Here is a 17,299-nt window from a genome sequence, read left to right on the forward strand (position 1 = left end):
TCTTCTCTTCACTTCTAAAGCACATCTTCCCCATCCCTTTTGGTTGACCCTCCTTACCTTTACTTTAGGTATTTGTGAATAAGAATTCATCATTTAAGCATAAAGTTAATTTCTTTTTTTTTTTTTTAATGATACCATCATCCCTCTCGTGACATTTATTTGTTTATTTATTATTTTTTGGCCATGGCTTGTGGCATGTGGGATCTTATATAATAAGTATACATAAGTATATGTTTGTTTTATATATGATATATACATACAAACATATATAAATTAAATATGTATTATAATTATTACTTAACCCATTTTGGTGAATTGGGGTAGGGGCATTGTGGATTATGAATGCTCCCTGTTTTGAGAAATATTTTATTAAATATTGTGGTAATTTTACTAAAGTAAATTAATTACTATTAATTCTCCCACTGGAGAGTTAATTATGCTTTAGGTGTTCTGCTTTTCACAAGGTCTAACCATGGAAAAGATTTTAAAAATCTAGTGTAGTTTGATAGATACTTAAGATGTGGTACATACATTGTTTTTCTTTAAGTTTTAAGATTAATTTTTCAACAAGGGGAGCTTTACACAGTTGAATATAAATGTGCATAGGATATGAAAGTGCTGTTACACTATAGCCGAGAATATTTTATATTTTAAAAGTCTTACTAAATGGAATATTTTTTCTCCCTTGACATCTAGCAAATTAAAACGGCATTCAAGTATACTTTCGGATTTGCTGTGATTTGTGCACTACTTCTTTTAGTTGGGTAAGTCTTGATTTTTGTTTTTCTGAAAATGGAAATAGCATTATTTTAACAATAATAATAATAATACGGACTCATTCATAAAAGTCTAGGAAAGAAGATTAAGAAAATCTAAAAAAAAAGAACAAACTACCTTTTATATCACCATCAAACAGTAACCATAATTAACCCTTTTTTCTACAATGTTCTGTCTAGACATTTTTTATGTGCTCAAATATGTGCGGAAAGCCCCTTCTCCCACATAACCTTCCATGTTGTAATTTTACACAAATGTGATTATATTTTATGGGATTCTTGGTAATCCACTGGTTGACATCTCTTCAGTATAGTGAGTGTATATCCATCAATTTTGTCTGTATTGCATTTCCTTCTTAGGATACAGCAATTTATTTGATCTTCTAGTGATGACTGCTTTGATTCTTATGATGTTAGCAGTTTTTCCATTTTTATAAACAACACTTTGATGAAAAATCCTTGTCTGGATATCTTTTCAGATTTGATGCATCAGTCTTTAAACCTTTGAGTTAAACTTTGTCAATGAGTTCGTTCTTAATTCTTCTTCCTTAAGTTTTTATAAAGTAATGGCAATAAAATTTTGCACATTTTTTATACATTTAAAGTTTTCTTTTTGGAAAACATTTGTCCCTGTTAATGGAAGACATTTATCTTTGTTAAAATGGATCTTGATAATTTTGTTTTTTATGTTAGGAAATATATGAGGTGCTAATAAGTTTTTTAAAGTTTCTGCTTGTAATTTGGTCTCAGAATTTTCAATAAGGATAAAAAAATTATCAAATACAATTTGTGGTGGGAATAAAATTGGTCAGTAACTTTTTGTAGTTCCAGGAGTTCTTAGAATGCACGTGTTCTATAGGCAAAGTATATTTTTAGGTCCCTTTCTTGCCTTGATATGTCATGAAAAAGTGTACTTGCTGAAAGGACACATTTTAGTGGTTTTGCTATTTATTTTAGCTCTTAAATATATTTTTTAAAGTCTTTTTTGGCTTTTTAAATTAAGCCAGATATAGTTAGGTGAATTTGCTTTGTCAGTGTTCAGTTCCCTTATCTGTAAATCTAAATAGAGATCAGCAAACTTTTCTTAAAGGGTAGATAGTAAATATTTCAGGTTAGGGGTCCATGTGGCACTGCTCAACTCTCTTCCTGTAGCTCTAATCACAGACGATACATAAACCAAAGGACGTGACTGAGTGCCAGTAAAACTTTACAAACACGGGTAGTCAGTAGTTGGCCAGCTCCTGACTTAGGACATGACTGAGAACCGCCAGTAAAACCACAACTCTTTATAACAGCCAGAATATCTTTCCCAGACAAAAGGGTTCCTAAAGTTTCTTCTGAAATTTGTTGGTTCTTTGCATGGAAAATCATCTTCAGTCCTAGAGAGTTTACATTTTGTATGATTTTAATAAGCTTTAACTGATTGTCTAAATGATATTTATTTATTTAGAAGCAGTATATTAAAAGTGAAGCAAACAGCTCCTTGCGAATCCACTAATAACGAGAAGTGATGGTTTGACCAGATATTTTGAACAATAAAATATTCACTTCTTTTCCAAATACTTACTGTGTCCCAGATACTGTACAAGGCGCTGGGGAAACAGCGATTAATAAAAAAGACAATTCCTTCTTCTCACGGGCCGTGCGCTCAGTAGGGGTTAGGGGAGCGGACGAAGGAAATATCCTGTGTTGGGGGCGTGACATTTTGGGGGGAGGCACTGCTGAGACGGTGGGGCGAGAAGACGCTTGAAGGAGGTGCAGGAGCCGTGAACACATGTGGAGGGAAGAGCGTTGCAGTCAGAGCAAAAGCAGCTAGAAAGCCCCAAGGCAGGAGAGCGTCTGGCACGTTCGAGACAAAGTGAGGAAAGCAGAGTGGGTGGAGTGGAGGGGCGGAGGCGGGAGTAGCTGAAGGTGCCGGTAGAGGGGCCAGAGCTGCCGAGCCGAGCGGGCATCAGGGGCCGTTGCCGGGACTCTGGCCTTGATTCTCGAGGAGTGGGAAGCTGTTCTGGGGCTCTGGTCGTGGAGTGACATGATCGACATTTTGCAGAGATCTCTGGGTGGTGTTTTGAGGGTTGACTTCGCGGCGGGTAAGGCAGGAGACATGAGGTCTGCTCAGTAACCCAGGCAAGACAGCATGGCAGCAGCAGTGATTGGATCCTGCCTGTCTTCTGGAGAGAGAGCCTGCAGGATCTTCTGGTAGGTCAGGTACCGGGGGTTGGGGGTGAGGGGTACGAGAGAGAAGGGGATGGAGGATGCACCTGGAGTTAGCCCAGCTGCAGAGTCCGAGAGGCACTTCTCTCACTTTTGAAACCACCCGCAAGCTTTGGGGAGTTCCTAAAGCCACCCTCAGCTTTGATAATTCTCTGGAAGGACTCACAGAACTCACCAAAAGCAGTTATATTCATGGTTACCATCTATTACAGGTAAAGAATACAGACTAAAATCAACCTTTTAAGACATGCATAGGACAGAGTCTGGGAAGATTCGAGATGTGAAGCGTGTGTTGTCCTTGGGACACATTCCCCTTCTGGCTTCCATGTATGACAACGTGCTTGGAGTACAGGTTTCCCCTGCCATCCAAAAGTAGACGGTTCCTTTGAAACCTTTCCTGAGCTGAGAAGGCGTAAAGGGAAGAAGCAATTACCTTAGGACACATCTGGCTCACGGACACACAAGATAAATCCGGTAAAGCACAGATGCCCACAGACAAAGGTCAGAGCTGTGGTGGCCGATGCTGAGATGCTGAGTGTGGTCCCCGGGAAGGAGCTTGGCGGGGCCGCGCTCTCTGCTCTGGGCGCACTGCACACCGCGTCTGGAGCAGCTCACTCCAGAACCGGCACTGACGTTGTCTTTGCTTTTGGCCTTTTTCGTAAAAGTGGCAATCCTTCGGATTTCTTTTGGTTAGTGAAAATAGGTGCTAATGTAGGTCTTTAGTAAAAGTGAAGTGGTATAAAGTGGACTTTCAAAAAGCTGGAGGGATACTTGTATTGACAGCCAGGGAGGCTCACGTGAGCCTTGGTGCTTGGCGTTTTTATTGAGACCCTCTCATGCAGGTGTGTCTGAGTGACTGATCGCCCGCCTGGTTATATCAGCTCCCACTGATGCCACTGACCCAAAGCCCCACCCTAAACCACATGTTGGTCTTTCTGGCCACCACCTAAGGTTGAGTGTGGCCATCCCCTGTCCTAAACACAGACAGTCCCATCAGGTATGACACAGATGACATCCCAGAATCATGGGCAAAAGTCAGACCTCGTTTTGGGGCAAGGCCAAATTCTTGACTACACAGGAAGGGTGACGTTATCATCACAGGCAAATCTGAAGGAGGAGCCGGTTGGGAGAGGGAACATGAGAAGCTCAGCTTGGTTCGTGGCTGAGTCTTGGGCATGTTCAGGAGGAGATTTGGAGTCAGCCGCCGGGTCAGGCATTAGGAAACTCAAGTTTTAGTCTCTGCTCTTTTCCAGTAGCAACATCCAATGAAGAAAATGAGCTTTATCCTGTGTCAAGTGTGGGCAGTAAGCTAAATGACTGCTGTGCGGTGCTCCCTGTGTCGCCTCCTGCCTTTCTTAGTACCGGGACCCTGTTTTGGTGGAGTTGATGGTGTTGGCTGTTGGGGGGTAACGAGAGCAGGAAGGGCGTCCAAAGTGCTCAGGCAGTGGGAGGCTCCGGTCAGGGGGGGGAAGGACGTTTCCTCTGTGGTTCTGAGAGGGATAAGAATGGAAAGAGTTCCAGGTAGGTGCAGAGGTTTGGCGGGCAAATGAAGGAGTTCCTCTCTGATTGCCTTTATTTTCTTCTCCGAATTTGAGGTGAAGGCATCTGCCCAGGACACTGACGTAGGGGAGAGTGTGTGGACTCCTCTATTTCACAAGCCAGAAGTTTGCGACTAAAAGACAAGTAGTGTTTGGTTACCGTGTGTGAGTATTTGAATGAGATGCGTTTAGGTTAACTGATTGACTGCATTTCCTGAAACTTTCTTGAAGGTGACACACTTCTAGTTTTTGTTAAGTGATGTATTTTTTTCTGATAAAACAGATAATTTTATGGCAAAAACGTGGTCTAGGTTTAACTAATTCACGCAGCTAACACTTGGAACTCCTGTGGGTTGGGTAGTCTTGGGAATAAGGTTGGAGGGTCGTGATGTTTGTCCTCAAGGTTCACATGGGGAGAGATGCAAATAGATAACCTGAGTTACAATATTTAAGGGCTCTAATAAGAGATAGACGCCAGGTGTTGATGGTGGAGTAGCAGGTTCTGCCTTGCAGAATCAGGTAAGACATAAGAGGAAGTAACCTTGGAATCAAAATTTGATGGAGTGGAAGTTGGTCAGCACACTAGAATAAAGATGAACAGCAGGTGTAATGTATGCTTCACCCCTGAACAACATGGGTTTGAACTGTGCAGGTCCACTTATACGTGGGTGTTTTTCAGTAGTGAACACTACAGTACGACATGATTGGTGGAGTGTGTGGGTGCTGAGGAACTGTGGACGTGGTGGGACCATGTCTGGGGGGCCGAGTATAAGTTGATGCTCAGAGTTTTGACTGCGTGGAGGGTTGGTGCCACTAACCCCCGTATTGTTCAAGGGTCACCTGTATTAGTCTGCTCACACTGCTGTGAACAGCAGGTGTTTTTCTTCTCACAGTTGTGGAGGCTTGAAGTCCTGATTAGGGTGTGGGCAAGTTTGGTTTCTGGTGAGGACTCTCCTCCTGGCTCAGGGACGGTGTCATTCTCACTGTGTCCTTACCTGGTCTTTCCTCTGTGCTTCAAGGAGGAGAGAGTATCTCCAGGGTCTCCTCTTCTTCTTGTAGGGTCACCAATCCCGTTGGGCTAGGGTTCCACCGTTATGACCTCATTCAACTTTAATTACCTCCCTGAAGGCCCTGTATCCAAATACCATCCCGTTGGGGGTTCGGGCTTCAGCATTAATTTTGTGAGGGCAAGTTCAGTCTGCACTCTGTTCTCTGGCCCCCCAGAATTCATGTTTTTCTCACAGAAAAAATGCATTTACTTCATCCCAACAAGCCTCCAAAGTCTTAACCCAGCATCTAGTCGGAGTCCTAAGTCTCATCTAAACTACATCTAGGTCAGGTATGGGTGAGACTGATTCCTCCTGAGTCAGAATTCTTCCCCAGCGGTGAACCTGTGCAACTGGACAAGTTATGTGCTTCCAAGATACAAGGTGGGACAGGCATAGGATAGGCATTTCCATTCTAAAAGGGAGAAATCGGAAAGAAAAAGTGATGGGAGCCAAGCAGGTTCAAAACCTAACAAGGCAAATTCCCTCAGACCTTAAGGCTCAAGACTAAGCATCTTGGATGGATGCTCTGCCCTGCAGGCCCCCGAGGGGCAGGTCACTGCCATGGCCCTGGGCAGCGGCCCCGCCCGCCCCCTTGATTCTGGGTGTGGGTCCTGCCCCCTTGACTCTGCAGCAGCTCCCTGGCAGCTAAAGCTGAGTGGAGGGCGGGGGGTACCCTGTCCTCTGAAGTTGAGGAGGAAACAGCCTTGCCCCCTTGGGGCAGTAGAAGTGGCAGCCCTGGTGATAACTGAATTGCCTTTGGGGTCATTCTTGGGTTTTCTTGAAAGATAAAGCATGTTCTCAGCTAAATAACTATCACCCTGTACTGTAGAATCCCCAAAGTCTCATTGCCTTCCTTTATTTTGTCTCATCTCTGTTCCCTTAGTTCAAGTTGGCCGTGTCTCTGCTAGTGTCACCCTGTCTCTCTTCCTGTCTTCTGCTGAGATAGCTGATTAAATCCATGGTTTCCACCTACACTAATCTCCTTGTCAAATGGTTGTTCAGCCACACTCTTAGAGCATCCTTTCTCATTTTTTGCAATATGGATATAGGCTGCTTCCTTTTTGCTTAACCTACCTCTCTGCTGTCTCTCTTTACTATAAATGGTAAGGAGAAACCAATCAGCTTCTTCCAGCACTTTGCTTAGAATTCTCCTCAGCTAAATATCCCATTTTATCTCTTACAGGTTCTGCCTTCCACAAAACACTACAAAACAATTCAACCAAGCTCTCAGTCGCTTTCTAATAAGGATCTCCTTTCTTTCAGTTTCCATTAACATGCTCCTCATTTCCAGCTGAGAGCTCCCCAGAATGACCTTTAGTGTCCATATTTCTACCAGCATTCTATTCGTGGTGATGTATGTCTTCTCCAAGATGATAGACGGGTTCTCTGTAGCGCTCCTCTTTTCTTTCTGAGTCCTCAACAGAATTGCCTTTAACATTCACATTTTTATCAATAGCCCCTTCAAGGCCGCTTAGGCTTTTTCTGGCGTGCAACCTCAAAACTCTTTAGGTCTCTCCCTATCACTGAGTACCAAAGTCACATGCACATTTTTTACGTATTTGTTACAAAGTAACAACCCGCTTCATGGTACCAAAATCTGTATTAGTCTACTTGGCTACCTTAACAAAATACCACAGGCTGGCTAGCTTAAACAGTGGACACTAGTTTTCTCATAGTTCTGGAGGCTAGAAGTCTACAATCAAGGTGTCAGTGAGTTTGGTTTCTGGTGGGAGCTCTCTCCTTGGCTTGTGGATGGCCACCTTCTCACCGTGTCCTCACATGGCCTTTCCTCTCTGCTGGCAGCAGGGAGAGAGAGCCCTGGTGTCTCTTCCTCTTCTTACAAGGACACCAATCCTATCGGATCAGAGCCTCACCCTTAGGGCCTTATTTAACCTTAATTACCTTACGAAAGGCCCTGTATCCAAGTACCGTTCCCGTTCCCATTGGGGGTTAGCGCTTCAACATAGCAGTTTTGGGGGAAGGGGACACAGTTGGGTCTGTAACATATGGTAACTGAGAGACTGAAGTTAGCATGGAATAGTTAAAGAATGATATAAAAAGTACAATGTAAATTTAAATCTTCCCTCCCTCTGTACAAAAAAAAAAAAGTAAGATGTGACATTTCAGGTGTCCGGTGGCAAGTGACAGACCATGACCTTAGCCACATAGGTGGACTCTGGGTCTTACTTACAGTGTTCAAGACGTTGCGTTTTATCCTGCTGAGCAACTGAAAGGCAGGGCAGGTGTGTATGTGGTTGGTGTGTGAACGCGGGAAAGCAAATATGTGTGAATTGGTTCTAACACTGAAGGACGCGTCAAAAGGGGCATTTGGGAGTTGGTCAGGGAGTGAAATATAAATGGTAGCTGGGAAGGCCACTTAGTGACCACTGTCATAGTTCAGGTGAGAGGTGAGGGCCTGAACCAGAGTAGTTACGGAGAGCAGAGGGGAAGAAACAGGCTATTTGGAAGATAAATAGGACTTGGCATTTTGAGTGTAGGAGGTGAAAATCTTATTTTCAGTTCTGCTGAATTAATTTCAGTTCCATATCCACCGAAATTTGTTAGCCTTTCCTTTGTCTCTTCCTGAAGAGATAATCTGTATTAAGCTAATTCACTCAGTCAGATGGGATGTAAAATATTTTTTCTAAGCAGTTTTACTATTGTTAAGAGCCTAAGGGAAACTTATAATCTCATGAGATTCTGGTTCTTATCTTGGTCTAGCATTGTGTGTCGTTGAAAGCTGAGGTTCTCTGTATCCAGTTTTTTGAGAGGGACTGAGATGAAGAAAGTATCTGTACCTTTCTACCACACAAATCCCATTACACTCTCGGTTACTTGAGGACCGTCACCATTTGGTAAAGGCCTGAGAATCTTACAAGTGCTGCCTCCCCTTCAAAATGACTCTGGCTGTGGTCCAGGCTCGTCTGGCTGAAGCGGCCTCTGCATCTGTTAGGAGGTGCTCCCAGCAGGTCTTAGTCTGCGGGGCTGGTATTTGGCCGTGAACACTGCTTGGGCCCTTCTGGTTGTTAAAAGTTGAAATGCTCCACCTTCCTGAGCCTCTTACCTCACCCTCAGCCCAGTCAAAGGGTAAAGCCGGTTTAGCAGGGTCTTCAGGACCAAGGCCAGCGTCCGTTGATTGGTTAGTGCCTTTGCCATATTGGTTGTTAAATGTTTTGAGTATTATTGCCCAGGACATATAGACATATTTAGTTGTGACTCGTTTGAATTCTGCTTCTGGATGTTACTCTTAGCTTATGAGAAGATACTTTATGTCTGTTTCTTGGATTACACAGCACTGGTGGCCAGGTGGCTGAGGAGCCTGCTCTGGGTTTGTGCTTTTGCTACTCCCTCTAGTTGTACCTAAAATAGTAGTGCTGAGATGTTAGCGCTCTGCTGGATTGCTTCAGAATAAGTATTTTCCTGACGTCGTTCTGACCGTCGTTTGGGCCATTTAACCTTTTATTATTATTATTCTTATTTTTAATTTTTTGGTCATGTCAAGTTTCCTCTTGTGTTATTCTTCATTAAATATTTGAACTGCTCAGGAGCCCTGCTCAGCCGCTAGAACATGAAAGTGTCAAGATGGAGAGAGCTAATTGCTTTTCTTCTACCACTGGACAGAACGTGTGATTACCTAAAACTGACATAGATACTGAATGTTCTAAGTAGGAATGCTGTTTTTAGGTATTTGTGACATGTATTTCTATTTTAATAGACTTTAGGTGATATTTTATACAACATAGAAGTTTTCCCCCATATTCACAGAAGTGGTTATTCCAACTAACAAGTTCAAAAAAAAAAAAAAATATATATATATATATATGTGTCTCTGGAAAAAACTGTTCAAATAAAATAGAGGCATATTACATAGGTAGTTTTTTCTTGCTTGATTTATATTTTTGTTTAAATGCTGATATATAAGTTAATATCATTGTAGAAGTATAACATGCAAGAGTTTGTTTTTTGATTCTACCCTCTGCTTTTATTTAATTGTTTTTGATTTTATAACCAGGGCAGCAAATAATGAGCTCTTTACATTTATTGCTCTATCCCTGTGAGTAATCACTTTTCTTTCTAAAAGTAGTGAGAAGTAAATCTCCAAGATTGAGAAGAGTGTAGTAAACTGATGTCAGTGCAAATAGTTAGAAATTTAAATAACCTCATGACATGTTTGATGATTCATCTTTTTATAAGAATAAAAAGTATCGGTAGTACCAAGGAGTAAAGGTTTTTGAAATTTTTTAAAATTAGAATAATTACTTTGTTTTACTTGCTTACATTATCAGGGCAGGTACTTAAATTTATTGGTGAACTCATGCAGTATTTCTTCGTCACAAAAAAGGATAGATGTTACTGCTTTGCTTACAATTAAAATTAGGTTGGAAAGGAGGTAGTATTAGAGTTACTTCTTACATTCCTGTTTGATTCTCCATATATACAATCTAAGGGATACTGAGCCCTCTACTTTAGTCTCTTCTTGCTTCTGAGCTAGATAATAAAGCGCCTTTCTGTCGGTCTGTCTCTCAGCTGTCGATTGAAAAATAAATAGAAACTACTTACTTTCATTATGTATATTAGGTAGAATCTTGAAGGATACAGAAAAATACTAAGAAGAAAGTAAAAAGCACCCCTGATTCTACAGTGAGATATTTACTGCTAATTCTGGTGTATTTCCTTTCTGTTCTTTTTTATGCATATAAATATACAGAAATCATTACCTAATATTTACATTCTGTTCTCCTGATTTAACAAAGGAATTCTTAACCTGTTTTGTGCTGTGGACCTTTTTGACCATCTTGAGCCTATGGCTCCTTCTCAAAATAGTTCTAAATGCAAAAAATAAAATAAGCAGGATTACAAAGGAAACTAATTATGCTGAATACAGTAATTAAGCCATTAAAACAAATTTGTGATATAACACATAGATAAGCAACTTCTCAACACCTCTCTGTACTTGGTGCAGATTTGATTTGCTAATTCTCTTGGGGGGAAAGTTGATCTTGGTTTAAAAACTTACTAAAAATTGAGTTTCAGGTCATTTTATTTGACCTTTTGTCCTTAAAACCATTAAACTGTTATTTTCTCCTTCATAGTGCTTTTGTTCCATTGAATCTTCCCGATAACAAAAATTCTACAGAGTGGGAAAAGGTGAAGTTCCTGTTTGAAGAACTTGGAAGTAGTCGTAAGTATTCTTTTAAAAAATAAAATCCATAATAATTCATATTTCATGACCCTTGCAACTTTTTTCATAAGTAGTCTATTTTTACACTGTTAAAAATTTAACTTCATAATTCTTTTAACCTGTGGTTAAAAGGATGTTAGACAAATTAGGAACTTTGTGTTGCTGAGACTTCTAGCCATCTAGCTAGAAGTCGCTTGACTTCTTCATAAAATTACCATGTTGAAAAGACAATGTAATCTTCAAAGTATTTTAGCGGTAAAGGTCTTATAATTTCTATGTGGTCTTTAATTCACTTAGGATAATATAGAATAATATGTTAAAGAAATGTGCTAGATATACTGGTGTTTTTAATTTTTAACTGAGAGAACCCTATATTGCTATTTGATCGTGATTAAGTAATCTTTTTGTGGAATATAAATTACAGAGGTTTTATGTGGATGAAATAATAGCTTATTATAAATTTACATCACCAAAAGGTCTAAGTTTTCCTTCTCTTAATCAACATGACCTTGGTTTTTAGAGAGTAACAAAAAAGCAGGTTTAGGAAGTTAGCTTAAGAAAGTTGCTTAATCATTGAAAAATATAGTTGGTGTTAGAAACTGATATCAAATAAGAGTGTGTATTTTATTACTGAGAATTTCATGTGCCTTTGAACTATTTTCAAAGAAAGCTCGAGAACTTATTTTATAAACATTATGCTGAAAATTCGTATTGCTTTTGTATTTATTCTTTTTATTAGGTACTCTACGTTCTTTGATCAGCACTTTCTCTTTACCCAGATACAACATTAAATGATGGTTAAATTAGGTCTTGGAGTCTTTGCTGTACAACTTCTTAATTTTCTTGCTTTCCACTTAAGATTTCATCTTGTAAATTGTGGTCCATTAATACCTTGCTGATACTAGCAAGAATACGGATAGCGGGTCTGGCATATACTGATACTGCATGTCAGGATTTATGTACCTGAGCCTGTTGCTGAGAAATAAATTGCTTCTTTTCCTGCAGTAAACTCCTTCAGGTCTCTTTAGTAGCTACTCTTCTGCCCTAAACATTATCCTATAAGTTTTGCTAGTCTTTGAGTGTTAGCATAACTTGAATCAATGATTATAATAGGTAGCATTACTGTATTTGCTGTAATCTCCTTAGTCTTAACATTTAAAAAACCTCCCATCTTAAACACCATATTTTAGAGTACATTTTGCTTATCACTTTTAGTAATATCAACTTTTAGATTAGCCAGATATCTTAGCAGAACACTCTACTTTATCAATTCTAAGATGCATATTTTTATACATTTTCATATCTCTGATTTTGTGATGTATTTTGTAAGTGGAGGTACCTTAAAATGGCTATCAGCCAAATGCCAGACCTCTCCTAGTTGTATGAATACTTTGTTGATACTTCTAGTAAGATCAAGAAAGTAACAGCACCAATGGTCTTTGATTTAATAAAATGTATGACAGTTATTTAGTTTGTCTTGAATAGTTTCTGAACTTGTTAATAATATGCTGTCTCTAAGTGTTATATTTTAAAACTGAGACGTGAGTTTTAATAGGATGGGTCATTCTATTATTATTTAGTATTGATATATTAAATTAATTAAAAAATTATATTTGGTTCCACAGTACCTGCGTTTAAACTAGATCAATACAGGTCCAATAGAACCTGTATTAAAACTAGAACAATTAGTATTACTCCAATTTAAGAATATTCAAATTTGCATATTTCCTTGTATTATCTGGTATGTTTATTTGAAAGTGTCACTCTCACTACTCACTCATTGGCCTTCCTTTAAAACGTTTCCTAAATCTAACTTGTTAGCATAGTATTCCTGTTTTGGTATTATGTTTGAATTTATTTTCTGTTTGTTTGCTTCTCCCCCCCTCACTAAGGGAGCATGCTAGCTCCTTTCAAGTTAAAGAGGGAAGTAAACTCTTTACGATTTTAGTTCTAGGCTAAGTTTTAAAAACTTACTTGAAATTTAAGAACAGAGGAACTAGGAGTTTGAGTGGAGAGGGAAGATAGAGCCAAGGTCAGTGGCATTCCTATCATGTTATTTCTCGAGGGCTGCCTTTGAGAAAGGCCAGGGCATTTTTTTGGCCAACTTTTGAGCATCTAGTATTTTGCTGATTTCTTTTTAGGCTCAATAATTAGGCAGTAGTTTCCCTCTTTCATTTTAAGAGGTGAAAGAAAGAAAGTCTTAGTCTGAAAGATCTTTAACAAATCCATTTATGAAGAGCTATTTAAAAACTCCTTTCCACTTGGAGTTAGCGCTTCAAGAATGGGGTAATGCATATTGGGTTTATTCCTTTGGAATGTGTAAGAAACCCAATTTTTATATTTCTGTTGATTCATTGAATATAAACATTTGAATAGCTGTACATTTTTAACAGTGTTTTTCCTCTTTTGCAGATGGTTTAGCTGCCTTGTCATTTTCCATTAGTTCTCTGACCCTGGTTGGAATGTTGGCAGCTATAATCTACACAGTAAGTATAATGGTAATAATTGAGTTAAAATTAAAGAACCACTTTATGATGCAGTTTTGTTACCTTATTGGTATGTTCAGTTTAGCTCTGTTTTCCTCTTTAATATCTAGTACTTTCTTCATTTTTCTTGAGAGGAGGGTAGATTTTTAACTACTTGGTCATAATCATTTTATCTGTATTTGTGAAGTTTAACATTCAGAAACAGACTTTATAACTTGTGAACCTTGAAGTGGTTATATACTAGGCAGTAATAGATTTAGCGATTTATAAGCATATTAGAACTCTGAACCATAGATCAGTACCTGTTATGGATTCAGTAGATTTATCCTATATGGGGATATAGGGCTTTTAAAATCAGATATTTTACATCACTTGATATTTCTCTAGTATAAAGAACCTAATCTTATACTTTCAGAGACTTTGATTTTTTTTTTTTTTTCCGGTCTCTCTGGGAATGGTACGATATGACTTATAATAGCCTGACAAACTTGTGTGCAGAGTGCTTTTTGAGTTTTTTGCTCAAATTATAGAGGAAAAGCCAGTAAAAATGCTTCTTACTTGCCTCCCAAAAGAGAGTTGTGCAGGAAGCTTTAAATTATATGGAACCTTTTTCAGATTAATGGAGTTTATGTTTAGGGCATTCTTGATTGATGCAAAGATGAAAAATGCTGGTCATAAAGAAAACATTTTGGGTATTGTTCCAGTGTCTCCCTTTAGACATAAAAGAAACGGGCTATTCGTGTGATAGCAGAATCTGGTTTTGTTGTATAATCACTCACGTGTCATAATGTACAATAAAAGAAGTCTAAAATCATGCATTTTAGTGTCTTTCAGGTGACTGAGTATTCAGTTTTATTATTCATTGCCATTTTTGCTTTTTTCATGTATTACTACACAAGGAATACATCAGTGGGTAACTATCTTCCCGTCTCAGAGAATATATATACTACCTGTGACTTGTCTTTTAGGAAACATTCACAGGCTAATAACACATGAGGAGTTAGACCTGGACTCTAATTGCTATTCTGTGACTGATACGTATGCTGATCTTGGGTTTGTCTTCTACCCTTCGTGGGTCAGTGTTTTCCCCATTAGATGGGAATAAGAAAATGCCTCTTAGGGATTTTTGAAGGTCAAACGACCCTTTTTGTAAAAGTGTTTCGAGAAGTATAGGGAGATGAGGATGTAACACTCAGTGAAAGATGAGTCGGGAGAAATGAACAGAAAAAGAGGAAACCAACATGTAAGGTCATCCTCAGGAACCACGAGGGGTCTGCGATTTTACCCTGCTTGTAGCTTGTAGTCTGCTGCAGTGCCCTGGATGTTGGTCAGAGGCGCAAGGCTTCTGGTCAGAGAAGAACTTTCTGCTGCGCAGCAATGGCAGCAGCCACGGGAGCGCGTTGTCTTGCGCCCGTCTCCTGAGTCCCGACTCCCGTGGGGCGACGTGAAGAGCGCCGATCGAGACTGTCACAAAGCTGAGGACCGTTGAGTGCAGGGAGGCCGAGTCTTCATTAACGGACAGGAAACGTGCCTGCTCTCGCTCCAGGGGAACGCTGTCTTGGTCTTCCCAGGCTGTTTGCTGCACAAGCGTTCTTGGAAAGACAGCACAGGAGAGAGAAGGGCAGTTAGTGCCTGGCTTGCAAGATGCGCAGAAATGAGAGGCCCGTGGAGCATTGTCTTCGGACGGCCGAGTGGTGGGCGCTGTGAACATGCTCACACGGCACAGTGTAGGGCACGGGCGGTAGTGACAGGTCAGGAGTAGCTCCTCTGACCTTTGAGCAGAGACCTGAGTGAGGTGGAAGGACAGCCAGCCACGAGGGGAGGTGAGTGCAGAAGTCCTGGGGTGAGCACCCTGTGCTGTGCTCAGACAGTTAGCAGGAGGCAGAGCTGGCGTGTGGGAGCTCAGGAGACTGGGGAGGGTGGCGAGTGTGGATGAGGGCATGTTTTATAGCGCCTTGTGGACCGTGGTTAGGGTTTTGGATTTCATTCCGACTGAGGTTAGAAGCTACTGGAAGGTTCTAAATGGAAAGTAATAGGATCTGACTAACATTTTAACAGTATTACTCCGGTGGGTCTGAATTCAGTAAGCTCTGGGGCTGATGAGTGGGAGTGGGGAAAATGGGTGAAATTATTAAAACTCTTTGAAAGAGAGCTTCCCTGTAGGAACGATATTGTAAAGATAAATATTTCAAGCTAATATAGTTTATATTCAAATGGAAACTGTGAAAATTATCATTTATGCAATGAAACCAAATATAATAATCATACTGACTTAGTTAAGATAGCCATAGAAGAGCTTTACTTTTTCTGGAATGCAGAGGGCTGGGCTGAAGGCCATTGATAAAACAATCAGAGGACCTGATGGTGGGAACCAGAAAAACACGCTGCTGAGTAGGTAGGAGGGGTCACCAAAGGCCTGAGCCCAACGGGGAGGGTCCAGTGTTATAGGCACCAGGTGAGACTGCCTAGGGGTTACCTACCTAGGAGTTACCGTGTGTGTTTTCTTTAAGTAGCATAAGCAGTACCGTCATGATCCTTGGGGGAGAGGCTTAAATGTGGGTCCCTTTTAAGTCCATGGGTCTCTTGAACTACTTTCCCATCTAAAGTGGGAGTAATATTTAATAAGGTTGTGAGGACTTAATTAAACAATTCATCAAGTCTTGGAATCTGTTGGCCACTCAATCAGTAATCACTAGGAGCTCAAACTGTTGAATATTCAGTTTCATGTGGTTCAAGCTACGGATTCCACCGCTTTCCTCTCACAGTGAAAGTAAACCAGGTGTTAACAGCAGTTGTGTCATGGTCAGTGAGAATGTGGATTATGAAAAGGTGAGTAAGTCAAAGAGTTACTCTTGGGTGTGTGGATAGACAGATAAACATCATTTAAATAGCACTGCAGAATGTGCTCAGAACTGGGTGGAAGAATGGTTTGCTACCAAACCACAGTCTCGCCAGGTTTACTACCTAGGTGGGATAGAGAAGACCCTGGTTAAGGGGGAGCGTGGTATGCATAGCTGAAGACTAGCCATGAGTGTGAGTCTTCATGTAAAATGTAATTTCTGAGTCCTAGCTTCCCCATCTGAAAAATGGGCCAATAATACTTATTCAGACTTTATTAAAAACTAATTGAGGGCTTCCCTGGTGGCGCAGTGGTTGAGAGTCCGCCCGCCGATGCCGGGGACGCGGGTTTGTGCCCCGGTCCGGGAAGATCCCACATGCCGCGGAGCGGCTGGGCCCGTGAGCCATGGCCACTGAGCCTGCGCGTCTGGAGCCTGTGCTCCGCAACGGGAGAGGCCACAACAGTGAGAGGCCCGCGTACCGCAAAAAACAAACAAACAAAACAAAACAAAAAAAACTAGTTGAAAATCAACTGTTTATTGATAAGTGGTTTTATTATTGGTAGGTGGCTAATGGTACTAATTATCATATTTGCTTGTGAAAGCAAAGTTTTCTCCGAAGTAGTTAGGGAAAACTCAAGAACTGGAGCAGAACGTGAATTGAGGGTGTAATAGATATGCATGGGGAATAGAAGAGGTTTAGTTTTAATATGTACCGAAAGTGGGAAGTTAATGCTTAGAGAACTTTGACCCTGAGTACAAGGAATTAATTACTAAAGGTAAGATTATGTCTGTTATTGAATCTGTAGCTATCAGTATTGAGACTACAGAAGTTTTTGTAATGTATGTGTCAGTTGAATGTGAATTTCTTAGGTATGCGTTGTTGTTTAGTTTAGAAACTAGTTGATAATTTAAATTTTACCAAGATTATATCCACTGTACCACATCTCAAGGAATAGCCAAATAATTGGGCACTTAATTTTCGGAGAAGAATGTCAAATGACATGTTATCTTGCCTGTTGTTTTCAGCTTAATTGAAAGGGAATCTGCTACTTTTTAAATTAAAAACAAACAAAAAAACCTCTAGACACAAATATTTATGCAGATATTTTAATTTTTTGGTGCCACCAAGTGGGGAAATGTTGAATAGTGCTATTTTCATACAAAATGTATCATATGGACCACTGAAGTGCCTATAAAGACAGCGACTACTGAACTTC

The 17,299-nt window shown here is 40.3% G+C and overlaps 1 protein-coding gene across 1 annotated transcript in view; it reads left to right on the forward strand.

Annotated features, from left to right (window-relative positions):
• Nucleotides 1-17,299, forward strand: part of LMBRD1 (LMBR1 domain containing 1) — a 118,463-nt gene that overhangs the window by 42,420 nt on the left and 58,744 nt on the right. Inside the window, exons 5-7 of the mRNA XM_032651454.1 lie at nt 697-764; nt 10,668-10,756; nt 13,169-13,242. Of these exons, the coding sequence (XP_032507345.1) occupies nt 697-764; nt 10,668-10,756; nt 13,169-13,242 (231 nt within the window). The remainder of the gene's footprint in view (nt 1-696; nt 765-10,667; nt 10,757-13,168; nt 13,243-17,299) is intronic.

Source organism: Phocoena sinus, chromosome 12, assembly GCF_008692025.1.
Source record: "Phocoena sinus isolate mPhoSin1 chromosome 12, mPhoSin1.pri, whole genome shotgun sequence".
NCBI lineage: Eukaryota > Metazoa > Chordata > Mammalia > Artiodactyla > Phocoenidae > Phocoena > Phocoena sinus.